This window comes from Ascidia mentula, chromosome 7 (assembly GCF_947561715.1).
Source record: "Ascidia mentula chromosome 7, kaAscMent1.1, whole genome shotgun sequence".
NCBI classification, from domain to species: Eukaryota; Metazoa; Chordata; class Ascidiacea; order Phlebobranchia; family Ascidiidae; genus Ascidia; species Ascidia mentula.
The window spans coordinates 10,793,589-10,810,363 of record NC_138572.1 but is presented as its reverse complement, the minus strand read 5'-3'; the positions used below and the strand labels follow the sequence as shown (position 1 = coordinate 10,810,363).

At 36.6% G+C, this 16,775-nt stretch overlaps 2 protein-coding genes and 1 pseudogene across 3 annotated transcripts; all 3 read right to left on the bottom strand.

Moving 5' to 3' along the window:
- Positions 1-1,104: 1,104 nt before the first annotated feature.
- LOC145907916 (coagulation factor V-like) lies at positions 1,105-11,750 on the bottom strand. Of its 2 annotated transcripts, none has more exons than XM_082995032.1 (27): positions 11,526-11,750; positions 11,089-11,288; positions 10,806-10,952; positions 10,571-10,710; positions 10,326-10,413; positions 10,036-10,250; positions 9,434-9,583; positions 9,202-9,357; positions 8,494-8,671; positions 7,961-8,157; positions 7,488-7,644; positions 7,101-7,225; positions 6,808-6,940; positions 6,391-6,510; positions 5,755-5,873; positions 5,382-5,568; positions 4,866-5,087; positions 4,276-4,371; positions 4,144-4,217; positions 3,837-4,005; positions 3,304-3,468; positions 3,011-3,204; positions 2,718-2,883; positions 2,203-2,330; positions 1,769-2,108; positions 1,564-1,709; positions 1,105-1,365 (listed from the first exon to the last, which is right to left on the bottom strand). In XM_082995032.1, the coding sequence occupies exons 1-27, from the start codon at positions 11,645-11,647 to the stop codon at positions 1,162-1,164; spliced, it is 4,338 nt and encodes a 1,445-aa protein (XP_082851158.1). In that variant the 5' UTR covers positions 11,648-11,750; the 3' UTR covers positions 1,105-1,161. The 2 variants fall into 2 exon arrangements, with proteins under 2 accessions (XP_082851158.1, XP_082851159.1); XM_082995033.1 differs by having other exon boundaries at positions 2,203-2,315.
- Positions 11,751-11,988: 238 nt separating this feature from the next.
- On the bottom strand, positions 11,989-12,949 carry LOC145908330 (U6 snRNA-associated Sm-like protein LSm6). The gene is made up of 2 exons (XM_082995586.1): positions 12,708-12,949; positions 11,989-12,535 (listed from the first exon to the last, which is right to left on the bottom strand). Exons 1-2 carry the CDS (start codon positions 12,796-12,798, stop codon positions 12,378-12,380), a joined length of 249 nt encoding a protein of 82 aa, XP_082851712.1. The 5' UTR covers positions 12,799-12,949; the 3' UTR covers positions 11,989-12,377.
- Positions 12,950-13,114: 165 nt separating this feature from the next.
- Positions 13,115-14,051, bottom strand: LOC145908329 (serine/threonine-protein phosphatase PGAM5, mitochondrial pseudogene; annotated as a pseudogene).
- Between the last annotated feature and the right edge of the window lie 2,724 nt (positions 14,052-16,775).

Below are 16,775 nucleotides of genomic sequence, written 5' to 3'. Positions count from 1 at the left end.
ATTAAGTCAGCGCCATCACATCAAAACCATTAGTTTGTCGTCGCATGTAAATTGTTTTTATACACACCTCCAGTCGCAAATTGTTCTGTTTCTTGTTTCCTACATGCGGCCATGCAGAAGGGTTATAATTCATCTGATTTAATACATTACTGCCTAGTTAATCAATATATGCTCCTTAGGCTACATAAGCAAATGTTAAAAAATCATTCCCAGAAGGCGAGCGTAGTCGTCCAAACGGGCAAAAGTCCACCAAAACAACATGTTTCTTTAAAAAAGCAATGCAAATTTGACCTTTTAGCGTGAGCTATAACAGGTTGCTTATTAAACCAACATGAACATGTTGCCTACTTACCAAAAGTGGTTATACTTTGCGCCAGCTGGGTCACTTCACATGTTGCTATGAGGAACAGTCGTTGATTAACGTGGGTTGGCTAAATAAGCCAAATATGGGTTAAATAAGCAACGTGGTAATTCAGACGAATTATAATCCTTTTATGGCCACCATTCCCGGAACACAGTCAAAAATGTTTCAAAATTTTGTACTGAAAGTTTTTTTATTGCTGGACCTACTAACATAAATCCGGGAATGCTTAGACAGATAAAGTAACCCAAAACTATGACGATTGAATTTTTTGTAAAAAATCGTCGCTTTAACTTTTTATAAAAAAATAGCCCACGCTGTTTACATCTCTCATTTCATTGGGCTTTACGGTGTTATTGAACACAAGGTGGCGATCAATTGGTCACATGATGGCCACAAAAACATTATTTTTGCCCACCCTCCTTTACACAATCCTACATACGCCACTGACCTACAGTATTGCATATAGCCTGATTGCCTACGATTACTTCCAGTTCCAGGATATCGCTTATTACAATATTACATCACCAATTAACGCCGAACTAATGATTCGAATAGTTTTCAAAATCATTATTCTATATGTGCAAAATAACTACCCCAGACTTTGCAGGTCCTGTACTTCTATCATTTTTTTTGTACGAATTTGTTTCAGAAACTACCTTCCGTCGAAAGCTTGATTTATCACTCAAAAACAAAATCTGTTGATTTGCTACCCTGCAACTGGAAATAACTACACATTAAACTGGTATGTACAAAATGTATTTCCGAGTATTAGATTATATATTTCAGACCAAGAGAGTCTACTTTTCCACGCAACCGTCAGGAACTACAGTGGCGTTTTGGTAGGTGTTGTTGTCGTGTCCCACTGCACAACCTAAAAGCTCGAAACGGAGGGCAATTCGACCCCTCCAAGCCCACGGCTGAATCCTCACGTATCTTGCCACCACTGGATTTTGTAGCAAATGAGTGACCGGGTTAACAGGGTCAATGTTGCCACGAAAAATCTACACGAAATTTAGAAAAAGCTTTACAAAGCTATACAAGCACCTCCAAAGTACTTCCAGTAAAAGTGATCTATGTTAATTGATTTTGTAGAGCAGGATCTGTTATATTATTTGTATATGGGATATAGCAAAATATGCATAAGCGGAAAAGAGTAGACATCAAAAGAGGTCATAACTTTATTGCAGACTTTACTGCACCTTTGCTTGACCAGTAACTGGATCCTGATACACATTCCAGCTAAATCCGTCCAGCGAGTATCGCAAGATGAAATTTTTCACGAACAACTGGGATTTCTTGTACATTACTCCCTGGGTTACGATTCCACCCACTTTTATTGTGTGACCTAAATGTAATAAACCTTGTATAAATTGTTTTGTAATAATACACGTGGATGCAACTTACCGATGTCAACTTGTATCCACTGTCGTCTATTGTTTTTGCTCGGGCCCCATGCTGGTGCATAATCTTTACCCTTTCCTTTGTCTTTACCCTTACCCTTTCCGTTTCCACGGTTACCACTGTTACCACGGCGGTCGTCATCATCATCATCGCGATCATCATTGTTAGACTCGGATTCATCTTCAGTATCAGGCTTGTAGTGCAAGCGACCAAACCACGGTTCCCACCGAATCGAACGTTTGTAAACAAATGTTGATGAGGCAGTGAAAGCTTGGTCAGGTATTTCACCAGATGTGATACCTTGGGGATTTTCACACTTACCCTCGAGGGAGCAGCCCAACAACTGTGACAATAAACATATAGATTTAAGAAAATACGCACAAAATGCATGCTTTCTTTGCACAAAATTTTTTTTAATTGAATAGTTAAAGCTGTACCTCCATTCTTACTGCGGGTTGATTTTGCCATGATATTGGCATGAGGCGAATGTACCTCGTTAAAAGGTGGGGAGAAAATGTGCGGGTTACCGGTTCGTTGTAGAAATAGTTTCCTGCAGAACCAAGACCTGACATGGTAAATGTATAAATTATAGAAAGTGTGTATCATGTAAATGTAAACTTGCTTTAACGATTCGCTTGTTTAAATACACACAAACGTTTTCAACTTGTTACAACATATAATCATTGACGTAGGCAGGTAAGGGTTAAAGAGGCCATTGGCCCTTCTAAATTTGTTATTTAAAGATTGCTAAGTTTGGGCTTTTTGAAATAAAAAAAAAATTAAACATTAAAAAAAATCAATAAAAATGGTTTTCCGTTACGCATACGACAAATTTTTTTTGTGTGTAAAATGGGGCAATGTTTAGGCTAAATAATATTAAAAAACCAGAAAATTTTCGTTCTCAGCAAATTTTGGGTCGAGACACGCCACTAATGCTGATACATGTTTTTACCTCGAAATATCATATCGAAATCAGTTCCCTGCCTTCGATAAAACGCCCATTGTCGATTGTCAATGCTGTACAATATTTTAAACTTTGTCACATATTTCCTGGTGTGGCCATCAGCTGTTCCTTGTAGCTTTATTCCAGTTACACGAACTGGCGTCCCCAGGTCAACCTAAGGTCATGTCGTTTTATTAAAAATTGGTGATGTGTTTCAAAACTTTGTGGCGAATCATACGTAATTAATGTGGGCAAACCAGTTATTTTTGCCAATAGGAAACATTACATATCAAATATTAAACCTGTATCCAAGGACTTTTGTCAGATCTGCTTGGAATCCACGCGTTGATTTGTCCCTTTTTATTCAATCTCCCATAATCAGCTTTCCACTTAGCAATCTGCCTTCCAAACCGAGCTCTAGTGACGTATACTGATGACGAAGTCATTTGTCGCTCAGATACCAAACCTGATTCAAGCCCCAATGCATTGCTGCATTCTGTAACAGAGATAATTGTCATCCGTCAAAGGTTTTTTACAATTTACTTTTTTGGTAAAAGTCTATGGACACAGTGCAACATAGAAATCAAATTCAAACCTTTCGGTCTGATCAAGTAGCGTCCGTACATTCCCCTTTTAATCGATTGTGGAGAAAAATCACCAAACTTCCAACTTCCAGTGCTGGATGGAACCATAGTGAGGGTATTGGCTGAACCAGGTAACATTGACTTAATTGCAACCTTACCCACCATCTCAACATAACCTAAAAAAACAAATAAACATTTTCATGTGCTTTCCGGTACAAGTACAAAAACGTCATGTATATAATGTATTTTTTATAATACCTAATAATGAACAATGATTATTAACTTACGTGTGACTGCGTGTAAATTATTAAATATATTAAAACAGACGTCATAAATATTAACTTTGAGGGCAAAGTTTCAATGAACGTTCTCAACCTATGGACTAGCGCTTAATTGTGACGTCACAGAAAGCCTGTGTGTTTTTTAAGAAGGCACGATTAATAAATAAACTGTATTCTTTTCCGTATCGTGTGTTTACTTTAGTTTTATTCAGAAACAAACTTTAAACGTTAGTGAGGTGAGTTGTTGCAAAATCAGTGCTTACTTGACGTCACACTGCCAGAGTTCATAAATGTTAAAACAGGATCTCCCTCAAAAAACATGGATCTTGGGACGTAGTCCATAGAAACAATATGCCATGCAATTCTTTCACCGGGTTGCATTTCTATCTCGCTCAATGAACCATACGTAAGACCATTTAAGGAGGCAAAAACCTGGGCAATTTAATATGATTCAAAATTTTATAATGATAGCATGTGACAAACGGCAGATTTAAGTTGTCTCTGAAAACACATTTGGGCAACAGGTATCAAAATCCAGTTAGTGTGCAAAACAAAGTTATATTAAGTTACCTTGTTTCCATTAAAATTCCAATTCCTTGTGTCCATATTTTCCTCTGCATACCAACTTTTTGACTCGTCAAATTCTGTCAAAAAGGCAAATGTAATTTACGTAAATCTTACCGAGCCTCGCTTTACATTTACCTTTCAACAATATATGATATTCCCTGTCTACATCATATCTGATCACATCTTCTTCTTGCGTACCAAGAACACCAGAGTTACAAATAAGTAGCGGACCTAAAAATTACGCATGTGGATAAATGTTGTACTTTACTGTTTAGTACAAAACTAAGCGGCTAAATACATAGATAACTACTATATGTAAACTGGATCAAATTAACCAAGGTACTATATGGCATGCTGACGATCGTTCATTGTATCTAATATAGTAATTGGTGTCAATATTCAAAACAGTGATGATAGCTAACAAGGTTCATTGCTGTTGGTTTATTTCCGCCACAAGGCACCATCAGTTTTTACAAATGTGCTTAGTGTTAAACATACTGAAATAGACATATTGAAATAGACCAGGGATTCTTAAACATTTGGAATTGCGGAATATGTTAGCTTTGTATTGGGAGCTATTACCTATTTTACGCTGATGGTTGTTTACCAGGGGTCGCACAAAATAATATTTTTTTTAATGTCTCGCATAGAAATTTTCTTTCAAAAAATCTAAAAAAACCGTTGAGAAGCCCTCACACAGATTAACCCTTTGGCAACTTTTTTACCGATTAGTCCGGAGTGAATATCTCTGTCAGGATATGTCGCGGAGAAATAATAAGAAGCGGAGCATTCTGAAGGATTTGAACTTCCAGAGAAGACAGCTGACTGAGGAACACGCCAAGTATACGTGTGAGTGTGGCCAGTTAAAACAGATGCTCTGTTCACAAACTCAGGATCCGATTTGGAAAAGTCTGTGCGGATTTTGTCTCCCACAAGAACAAAATCACCTTTAAAAAAATACGGCATTATTTTGCACATGCCGGAAGTTCATGGTTAATGGGATTAATACTAAAGTCTTATTTTACAGAAACATTCACTTAAAGCCAATTTCTTGAAGACAGCCCAAAATTCTAGCTGAAAAACGCAGTTGTGTTTGAAACGTGTGCGCATAATTACTGTGCCAGTGGGCGCAGGACTTAATATTCTCAGAGGTTTTATCGGCATCTTAATTTTGCATAATAAGTTCATTGACGACATGATTTATCACGCAAAATAAAATGATTTAATTTATTTGAATTTACCTGATTCATCAGCATCATATAAAAGATTTTTCGGTTGTATCGAAAAAGGTTCACATCCTTGATTGTTGAAAACCACTTTTATTATATCTCCAACCTCCCCTTTAATAACTGGACCGTAAAGACCCAATTTATTGTCCTTAAGTTTCTTCCTTGTGAAAGAGTCGTCTGAGAATTCCTCATATATAACCTGAGGATTGCGATGTTTAATTTTTGAAACCAACACAAGTTGCAATGAAACTGAAACTTTGTAGTTTATAAATTACAACATGGCAAGAATTAAAACGTTTATCAAAAAGTAAATCGCGCAAAGATATTTGTGTTAAATAAAATATAGTTTTTTATTAAAAATTAACATTTGGAAATGTGAAGATACCTTTTTGTAAACGGTGTTGGTTGAGTTTGTAGCATTAGTTTCACTATTCGGACTTCCCCCATAATCCCACATCTGTTCGACTGCTGCTATGTAATACCATCTCACATTGCCATTGTCAACTAAATTTAGAACAAAAATCGTAGATTAACTGCAGTTTTGGGCAAAGTTTAGGCAAAACCGCTTATAAATGTATCAATTTTCAATTTAGATGGTTATTCAAATAGCGCCATTCTCACACAAAGAAGTGCCTAAAAATATGTGAAACTATCCACCTTTTATAGGAAACCCAACACCGGGGGCGGATTTAGGAAGGGTCTATTGGGAGCGGCCGCCCCTTACCTCTCCATAGAATAAGTTATAACACTCAAAAATGGTTTTGGTGCAAACGTAAGGGTTTTGTCTTAACATTGATCGTTCATGGCTTGCACACACAAGACCAAAATTGTCATTATTGCGTCACAATAAGTTTTAGATAATATAACTGACCACCAAAAGAGATCCGCCCCAGTACCAAACCATTACTAAGAAGATATTAATGGAAAGTACAAATAACCACTTAAACAGGCCACAGTTCAAAAAAACTTAACACAAGTTTTCCCATGACATGCATGGTTAGTTTTTCACACTTCACCACACCTGCAAGTTCGTCACCACCCTGTTGTTGGTCTGCGTTGGAAACATTTGGTCGCACTGTGAAATATGCTTCCATGCCATTTCGTCTTGCCTGCAAGTTGAATGTTGTGGTCAACCATTTACCTGCGACGGAATAATAAAGTTGTTGCGAAACTGGGAGTGCTTTTTGATTTGAATAAATTCTGTTAATTTGCTTTGAAAAATGGTGTTCTGTTTATCAATTTTGTTTGTTTGTGCGTTAGTACGTTTTGTTTTCTCGTAAACCAACACAAGTGGCAAAAAAGGTGGTCGTGATTATGTACTGGACGCAAGTGACGTCACACTCACTGGGGCGTTGAACTCAGTGGAGCATAACATTACAAGTTTGGGGGAAGAGCAAACTTTTGAACCATAACAATAAAAGAATCTTGTCTTACTTACCAACAACTTGCGGAGAGAAATAAACTGTTTTCGCTGTGCCAGGGGCAAGCTCAATAGAATTTAAATCAACTTGATTTGCGGTAAAAACAAAGTTTTCTTCAAACTGCAGGGAACCATATTCCTCCTTGAATGTCTAAGAATAAGAAATGAACTTCCTGTTTGTTTTTGCAATATGATTGGATTAAAACAGTTGCATTTTAATATTTGTCTATTCGCAAAATTCTTTTTCATTTTTTTTTAATATTAACGCCAACAAATTGACTTTGTTTATTAACGTTTGTTAGTATTTTTACCTGGTTGGCAATGCTGATTGTGTGTAGATCATTATCATTTCCTTCACATAACAGATGGAGACTCACTTTATCCCCCACTGCGGCTTCAAGCTCCAGTAAATTGCCATATGCATACCCATTAATAGCTGAAAAATAATTTGATATGTTGACATTCTAAAACATTCGATCCATATTGAAAATGTCTAACTAAACAATTTTTTTATTGTTGAATTTACCGTTAAAAAAACTCGTTAAAAATTTTTTAAAAATACGTTATGTACAATATATAGGACGTAGGTAAGCAAGTGGTCGAATGAGAAGATTTAGAATAGAAGAGAGTTGCCATATTGGACAACTAATTACAGTGGCCTATTATTCCAGGCAACGTGCTACAAACTTATTACTTACACGCCATTTTATTCGATTCGTAAAATTGCTTCGAATGCACAAATGAAAAATTGCTGTGTCTCGATAAAGTTGTTGCCGCGATCGTATCGTTGATATACCAACTCAAGTTTTCGTCGATTGTGGAAAAATACAGAAATAATTCTTTGTCAATTTCGGCCTAAAAATCACACATGGTTTTTAATTTTTCCAAACAATTTTCGAACAACACCAAAATAACTCACAAAGAGTTCTGAACGATGTCAATGCAATCTTATTCAAATTGGTAAAGCATAGAAAATGACAATGCCGTGATAGAGGAATTTATATTTCAGTGAAATTTTGAAATCTCTGATCGTCAACCACTCGTTGTGAGTTATTTTGGATATCTGACAAATAGGACAGAATTTTCGGTACTACCTTGCAAGAATAGTCTAATTCCTGTTGTCTGCGCATGACATCTTTCTCTTAAACAAAACCATTACGCTTTTATATACCTGTTGTCCAGCTTGATTCAAAGCTCCAGTTCTGCAGATAAGGAGAGGTCCAAATAAACCACTTGCGACATCTTTCACTGGGTTGACATTTGAATAATATGGGCGCGTCCAACACAATTCCTCGTTAAGTGAAGGTCCATAGTTTTGGGAAAGAACGTACTCATATGTTCGGTTACCTCCAGGAAGTACTGCCCCACCTGACAACAAGAATTTGTATTTCTTTTGAGAGTTTCTTTTTGAGTATTTAGGATAAGTGGTGGTAACGCTAAAAGTGTATGTGACACACTTAATAAGTCAATCGCATTACACGGAATAGAAAAGCCAAAGCTAATATGCTAATTATTATAAACAAACGTTTCGAACACTGCTGTGACCATCATTAGTGATGAGAACTAAATGACAGCGGTTGCGAATAATTTGGCTTTTTTCTTCCATGTAATAAACTCTTTTTACAGCATAAGTCAATCGCATTATATACGTGTATATCCCAATGAGGTATTAACATGCCACAGGATCAAACACAAACTTTTTACTTTCAGAGTTAGGAAAGCCATCCAAATACAAGTTGAAGGGTTTCGTGGCGAGATTTTTAAAAACAATTCTCAAAGTTTCGTCGGTTTGAACGCGAACGACTGGACCCAGAAATCCACGACTAACATTTCGTCCAACTTTCTCACTGAAAGTTTCGTCAGTATACAAAATGTAAAGCACCTGAAAAACAACTCGAGCTATTATTTGTTTAGCGAAAGGATGTAACAGCCCGCATTGACCAAGTGCTTTATGATGTCATAGTCTAATTACTCATTTCGTCTTACTCATTACCAAAACAAAGGCAAGCTTCCTTCCCAATTGAACGGAAAAGGGCTGTTGAGTCTCTTGTTTACTAACATTATCTTACTTTAGGAGCTTACACGATCGAATCTGTTTAAACTATATTTATTCGATTTAGCAGGTTGGCACACAACACTTAATAATAGTTGTTCATAGCAACGTGTTGATGGTATTTTTGATAGAAAGTGTATCTACCAAACCCACACAAAGAGTGTTAGAAAAATTTAGCATTTTTTTAATGCAAAAATCAGTTTGCCGTAATTTTTAATTACCTTTATATCCTGTTAGTTTGGTAATAAATTGTTTGCCCTTATTAAGATTTCTATGTAACTACGCCCATGACACATTTTACTCACAAAAGTATAGCTTTCATGCGTTTATAGCTTAGGATAATGATACATAGCATTTACTTTTAGGTAGATTGAACCAACTCGATAGCGTCCGTCATCGTAAAATGGTTTCGAATCAGAGAATTTATACGTGAGTTTATCTCCATTGATAAGATTGTATTCGTAAGGAGCGTAATTCCACAACTCCTCCTCTGCAGCAATGTAATACGTCCGAATCTACCAAAAAGTCATAGTGTTACCACATATACTATAACAACGAATAACAAATATGACAATAACACGGTAAGAATACGTTTCTTGTGGGTTGAGTTGATTCTTGACGACTCGGAGGTGTTCGGTAATTATTTGCTCGGCCAAGTTGATTCCAATCACCTTCACTACTACTTTGGTGACCAGTTAAACGTTGCCACCAGCGGTCGAATATACCGCCCACGTGACAGCCCTGCTCACACGAGAAGCAATGTTTTTTGAAGGAAGTAATATTTTTCATAACCATATTGATTACATACTAATTTTTGCCTAGCAGAAATTATCAATAATTTGACAGGTGGGCCCATGGTTCATGCGAGTATGAAGTTGACAAAGAGTGTTAACACTACAGTTTATGAACCAACACGTTTCTATTAATCAACGAATAAATAATGTAATTGAAAAGCATTGATTGTGAAATGAAATTAAACTTAAACCGCAGTGTGAACAATTTACATAATATCAAGACTTAAAGGGGCAAATTTAAAGAACCAACGGGTCAGATTTGGTCCGGTTCGCCCATTTGTCCATATCTGGCCTAGACATAGCATAGTTTATTCTTCCGCGAAAAGCAATCAAAAATTAAAAAAAAACAGATTAGACCTTATATTAACAGGACGCTGTATACACTCCCTGTAAAAATACCTGGCTTGATACAGTTCCGACCATTCCGTTAAGGTAGTGCTGATCTATTTTACTGTAAAACAACCATGAATTCGCAGTCCTTGAAGTTAGATCGAACTCGATGACTTCTGTAGAACCTGACGTCAGTGTGATGACATTGGCGATATGAGATGTCCTGACTTGTATCACGTGATTTTCGAGTGTGATAGAAAATGCTGTCGACGTGGTTGAAATGCCTGAAGTAAGAAGAAACAAAGTATTTCAAATTACAAACATTATATACGGTGTCACGACGCAGTGTGTATGCATACCGACAAGATACCATATTTGTGATTGTTGGTCGCAGGATGTGGTTATTTCAAAAGTTCCGTTTCCAAACCCGTTGATGTGATAAAAAACCTGACGAGAAGCAAAAGCTTCACAGTAAATGGCTAATGTAAAGTAATATTCGTATTATATATAATACAACTCCTTAGCTGTTGTACCAGCCTTACAGAGATATTTCTGTGGGCTGAGTACGTCTGTTGTATATGGCGTTAGAATTAGACTTTTTTACCCTATCTTGTTGGCTTGGAAAACTTGTGTTGGATTCAGACTCTTCGGTTATAGCAAAGTATAAAACGATGGGAGGATGTAGAGGATCGTCAACATTTGCAATCCACCCAATCTTGCAAATAATAAGTGTCCCAATGAGGCCTGAAAATTAAAAAGTTTTACGGCTTTTTTCGTGTCTATGCACATCGACCTGCTAGGGAAAACGTAACACAAACCTCGATTTTATCTTATATTACCTGAGTTTAAATTTGCGGTTGGATCAACGTTGCTGTAATACAAACGGTTTACGCAGGCTGGATCGTCGTACGTTGGTGATGAAACATGTGGAACAATCCATTTTTGTATAGTCTGTTGTCCAGGGTTTACAGGAAGGTTTCCTTTGTCTGATAGTGAAAAAGTTGGGCATAGAGTTTTTCTTGTGATACAGGCCTATACGCTATAATACATGCAAATGCGATATATTTTTTGCGGAAAAGCGTGCAGACTATATAAATGACATTTACATTACATAACATTTACCTGAATTCAGTTGGACTCCTTGTGGAATTATGTTGCACGGAATGTTGGCCAAGTTTTTGAACCTGACCACAATCGTATCTCCTACTTCCGCAATTAAAGTTGGACCGAAAAAGCCGAGGTAGGTCGGGTGAGTTTTTTGTCTTGTAAAGTAACCATCCTTGTATTCCCTGTACACAGTTTTTCGGAAGGCAGACGAAGCGCTAAAAAAAAGTTGAACTTGCAAGTACACAATTAACACATGCGTTGTAATCATTTATTGCCAGGAATACATGGTTTTTCAATTGCAAACAACGTTTAACTAAGCCAGCATATAAAAGATGCTAAACTTCAATAGCTATTCACAAACATCAGAGTTTTGCAAGCAACTCACAAAATACACATTGCTTTATAGACTGCATTGCATTGACTACTTTCAATCGCTGAGCTTTCTCACATACCTTTGGTTGACATTGTAATTCCAATCTATTTCAACAGATGCTATATAGTAAGTTCGCTGCTTTGCATCCAATTGACGCAAATACAGAAGCCACAGCATACACACAATTCCCCAAACTTTCATCGCCGCCGTTCCGTGAGACTGTTTTCTACTCAAGTCAAACAAAGCAACTTTGCTTTACGTTGGTAATTTTGTTTACAAATTGATAAGCCACTCATACCGCAAACAGCCTTAAAACTGACTTCATATACCGCTGCGCATGAGTAACCGAACGAATTGCAAGCCCTTTGTTGCGAATTAGCCAATATCTTCAGCTTGGCCTTCAACTTCAAACAATTGAGGAAAATGTTGATTGATCCACGGCAGATTTCTGAAATGCCTGAAGGCCAATAAAGCCATGAATCATAGGAAAATTTTGTACTCATTGACTTTAGTTTCATGTTTATATTTTCAAGGCAACACAATGCTTTTTCTTCATTTATTTACTGTCATTTCAGGAATTTCATTTCTATGCTTGGTAGTGAATAAAGCATACAGTTCTACATATTGATACTGTTTCAGGCATGTGGCCAATTTTTTAGGAGAATATAGTGGCTGTTTGTGCAAGTAAAATCACTACATTGAGAAAAGTGGAACATAAATGGTATTTTTGCCAGGCACAATTTTTAAGAGAGTGATTCAAGATCTGTGGCAAGCCAAAGCTCTTTAAAAGTGAGGCACAATTTCACAATCCACAAAAAAAATTTACAAAACTGAAAGTGTGAACAAAATGTCAGAGACACAATAAAAGTTTCATCTCCACAACTTTCATCTCTGAATGCAAAACAAATTGTGCAGCAAGTCTATAAATGGATCAACTAATAATTCCTCTTCTTCTTTGTGTGCTGATGTACAACACATTGTTTCCTCTAATAAATGCATCTCCATATTTGTTTTTTAGTTGTCCATTGACATACTCCTCAGTTTGTTCAAGGGCAATATTCATGTAACCATCAAGACATGCCAGCACACCTGTGCACAAGAAAAAGTTAAATAAATTCTTTAACATTTAATGCATCGACAAACTATTCACATTTACAACAATATGTCATGCATGTAGAGAAAACATTGCAATATTAAAAAAACATCTACTTTTAGACATAGGAAATTCTATTGTTGCTGTTTACAACCATGTTTCACCAACCTCTGTAATCTACTCCAGAGTTAAGCTTTACAACAACCGGTCGCCCAATAATTTGCTTCAGAAAGTCACTGGGTGTTTGTTTACGACTCATGACTTTGAAATTCCTAAAAAGTCTTTTCAAGAATCTAAAACAAATGAAAATTGTGCAAAATATTACAGTATTTCAATTAATGTTATAAATATTATAGCAAAGTATTCGATACCATTTCACAAACATTGTGCAATAACAAGTTGGCACTTTATAAAAATTTCTAAAATATGCATTTTGAACATGAATTTGCTTTTAAACTAAAAATCAAAAATATTGAGATCAACATACAAACTTGATGAGTGATAAATTATACTGCATGATACAATAACTCATGGAATTGCCTGATCAGTAGGAAAGAGTATATTACAGAGTATTCATCCTCCGATGATAAAAAAATTATGAAGTTGTCAGTTTATCATGGGGAATATGTCCAGCTTCTCCAATAGACTTAACTGCCACACTACCATCAGGAAATATGCTAATTAAAGTGATGCTACCATGACGTAAACTTATTCGAAGCCAAGCTTCGGGGGCAAGTTGCATTGCTCGACAAACAAAGTAACGAATTACATTTGCATGGCACACAAAAATTTCATATGAATCCTTGTCTTGGGTGTATTCAGCACGGTGGATGAATTTGCGAAAAGCTGATTCTATTCTTGGGTTGTCTGTGTAGACAGAAACATCTGACCTCCAGTCTTTAAATCGTGGCACTGGTTCAATTGGCGATCCTTCTCTAAGTAGATCGGACCTTATAACTGTGGTCTTAAGCAGCTGGTCTTGTATTAATGAGCTTGTTTCAATTGCACGTGTCATGCTCGATTCAACAATTTTGTCAAATTCAAGTCCCAAGTCACGCAAGCGCATTCCAGTATAAATAGCTTGCTCTTGTCCCAGCTTGGTAAGCTTTCGTCTTTCATCATCTTTATATGTTTGGTCATATTGACCATGACGAATAAAAAATAAGTGCCGTGTTGCCTTTGGAGTGTATTGACTAATTAGGTTCTTAAAACCCATTTCATCTCCACTTTGTAACAGTTTTTCCAATTTTTTAGGGTTAATCAAATTGACTGGTTCTCTTCGGTCCCAGTTGAAGTCCCAAGTGTACTTTCTACCCTTTCCCTTGTCCAAAAAATTGTCTTTCTCATCTTTAATTCCAAATAGTGCAGTAGCACAAGAAACACCGCCCACAGTTCCAACTGACACAAAAAGCTTAAAAGCACGTCCAGCATTCATTTTTAAATGATATAAAGCAAAAGCTACAACAATAAAATATATCTAAGCAAATGTGCCAATAACTATCAGCCAACACTGTCTTCACCTATTTTATCTCAATTTCTCTTTATATTTGGCTATTAATCGTAAAAGTGGTAAACGAAATCAATAAATGGTTATTCATTTCCCGCAAAACATTTTTTGTGTGACGCCACCTATTAAGCGTTACGCATGACTAAACAGCATGTAAGTTTGAAAGATATTTACAATAATCTAAACTCAGTACTTGTAAGGTCATTGAGTAGCTATCCGAAAAATGTAAGAGCATTATTACACTTAATTACCCCGCAGTGTTCAGACGCTGCACATCACTGCTCCTGTCAAAAAATGTGGATTTATTGCAGTCATGGTATTAATGGCCACAATACGATGTACCCATACTTATAGCAGAACATCTGATAAAGATTCGTGCCCAGGATAACATTTGTTTGAAACCCACTGCAGCAAAAAATACTCCTAAACTTATAAGCTTATAAACTTGTGAAGCAAGTATGCCCACAAGAAAAGCTATGGTTTCAATTCTGATAGACAAAATCTTTAGTATCTGAACACTCCGGGGTAGGATTAAGTTTATAAATAGGCCTACTCTTACATTTTTCGGATAGCTACCAAAGCATTTACGACATACAAACCCCAATGGTTTTGTACTCGTCTGTGTTACTCTCTTATAATAAAATAATATTTTAGTTTTTAAGTTGTTTGTTACTGGCTTTATCTTTTTGTCTTGTTTTGTCATTGTTGTGTTGCGCAGCACTCGGTAAACAAGGTTTTCCTTTGATAATTTCAATTCAATTTATTTTATTTTTGTGAACGTCAGCGAAAAATCAGTACAACTTGCGGTGGACAAATTGAACGTAGACGGTGACGAGGGACCGGGGGAACCATTCTTGGTTATAGGACAGGCAAGGTACAGCCGTTACAAATAGAAAAGCACAAAGTGACAATTAAAAGAAAACTTGAATGAGTTGTGACCTAATGTTTCAATACAAATCTAATTTATTAGAGCGTTTACAAAACGCGCTGCAGGTAGTATATTTGGTTGCTTATTGTGTCAGAAAAATCAAGGGTTTGAAAAGGCCATTTTATCTAATTAAACTAACTGCAAAATTTGGTGGATTTTCAAGTTGATCTGTTACTTACATAAAGCATTCCCCCCAACAAAATTTCCATGCAAACTTACTTCACATTACCGTGAAACTTTTTTTTAGTAGTTGTTAACCATTAATATGGGAACACACAAAGTTTTATATTTTCATTTTTCGTTTCACTTTTGCAAATTAGGTAATAAATAAAGGACTGATGATACATTTCTAAGTAATCATCTAGCTTTACAACATGTACGTTACAGCACACTTGCCGAATTACTTTCCATATATTGTATAGCTTCAGGTCGTATTAACTTAACTCAAAGTAGGTAATATTACAGACACTTGTATTATAAAATAAACTTGTCAGGACATAGAGAAATATCGTTCCTGTTGCTAACCAAGTGTTTCTTGAGTAGTGGATTTGTTGAGGTATGGTTGGCGCAATATCCCGTTAACTTGGCTTCGCTTTTTTTGTTTTTCCATGACATCCGTGTTGCGTGAAAAGTACACGAGCTGCCCAAAGTGTTGAAAAATCCTGCAGGCCACGCACATGAGGATCGAAACAGCAATTGGCCTCGTCCCGATTCCGGAAGGTTAAATGATATTCATGCGTTATTGCCCCAATTTTGCGCCGACATTGATTTCGAATATTTGTGAAATAAACCAAAAAACATCCGTTGAAAGTTGCTGTCCAATTTATCCCCAGTCACGTACGATTACCCCTGTACGCATTTTTAGCATGGAATGAGTCTGCAGCCAGATCTTATATTTACACGCCTGTAGGTTGAATTTACCCATGACATCACATCTATGCTGTGGGTGGATTTGACAACCTCATTTAGGGCAACAAAGTTTAGGTTTCTTTTGAGCTAAATTCCCTTACTATCCCTGATAAAATGCAAAATGTAAATAAGAAACAACACATGAAACAGTGGTGAGTTTGGCACAGATCCCCCTTGCTGTCGACATTGGTTACACGACATCCAACAGGAATTTCGTCAAAAACAAGGGGTCCTGTGAGAGCTGCAGACAGGGTGTATACACGCACTGTTTCGACCTGTAAGGTCTCATCAGTGCAGCTGTTGATGTGGCACTGTGCTAGCTGGTAGACTAGCAGGCACACAGATTTCCACTTTGTGGTATCTTTCGGTCAATCGTCGATATGTTGGGGTCCTGTATTCGTAAGATATTTGCGATGAGGTCTGTATACTCCTAGCGCTGCAGTGAACGAGTGATTGCGTTGGTGTGTGTGTGGAGGACTGGATAAAACTTTCCACTTGCTTCTGGCTTTTTTCAAACCGCCCATGCTGGCAAACAGCTTCTGGCTGAAATTTTTCTTATTTATCTCAGGAAATTTGTTTGAATGAAAGCAAATACTATCTTACATATTCTCAAAAAAAACGAACCCTTTTTTGTTAGGTAGCCGCAAATGCCGCAAACGAAACAGAAATTTTTTTGATCACATGTTTGGCGAGATTTTTTTTGCCAATTCTGCAGCATTTAATTTAAATCCAGCATTCAAAATTTAAAACAAAATACATCAATTGAAAATCTCTGCTCCACCTGCATTGACAGAAATAATTGTCATCATTACATTTATTTACAAAGAAAACATTTAAACAAAATTAGTTTCAAAAACCAATCAATAGGAGGTTTAGTACATTTTTTCAAACA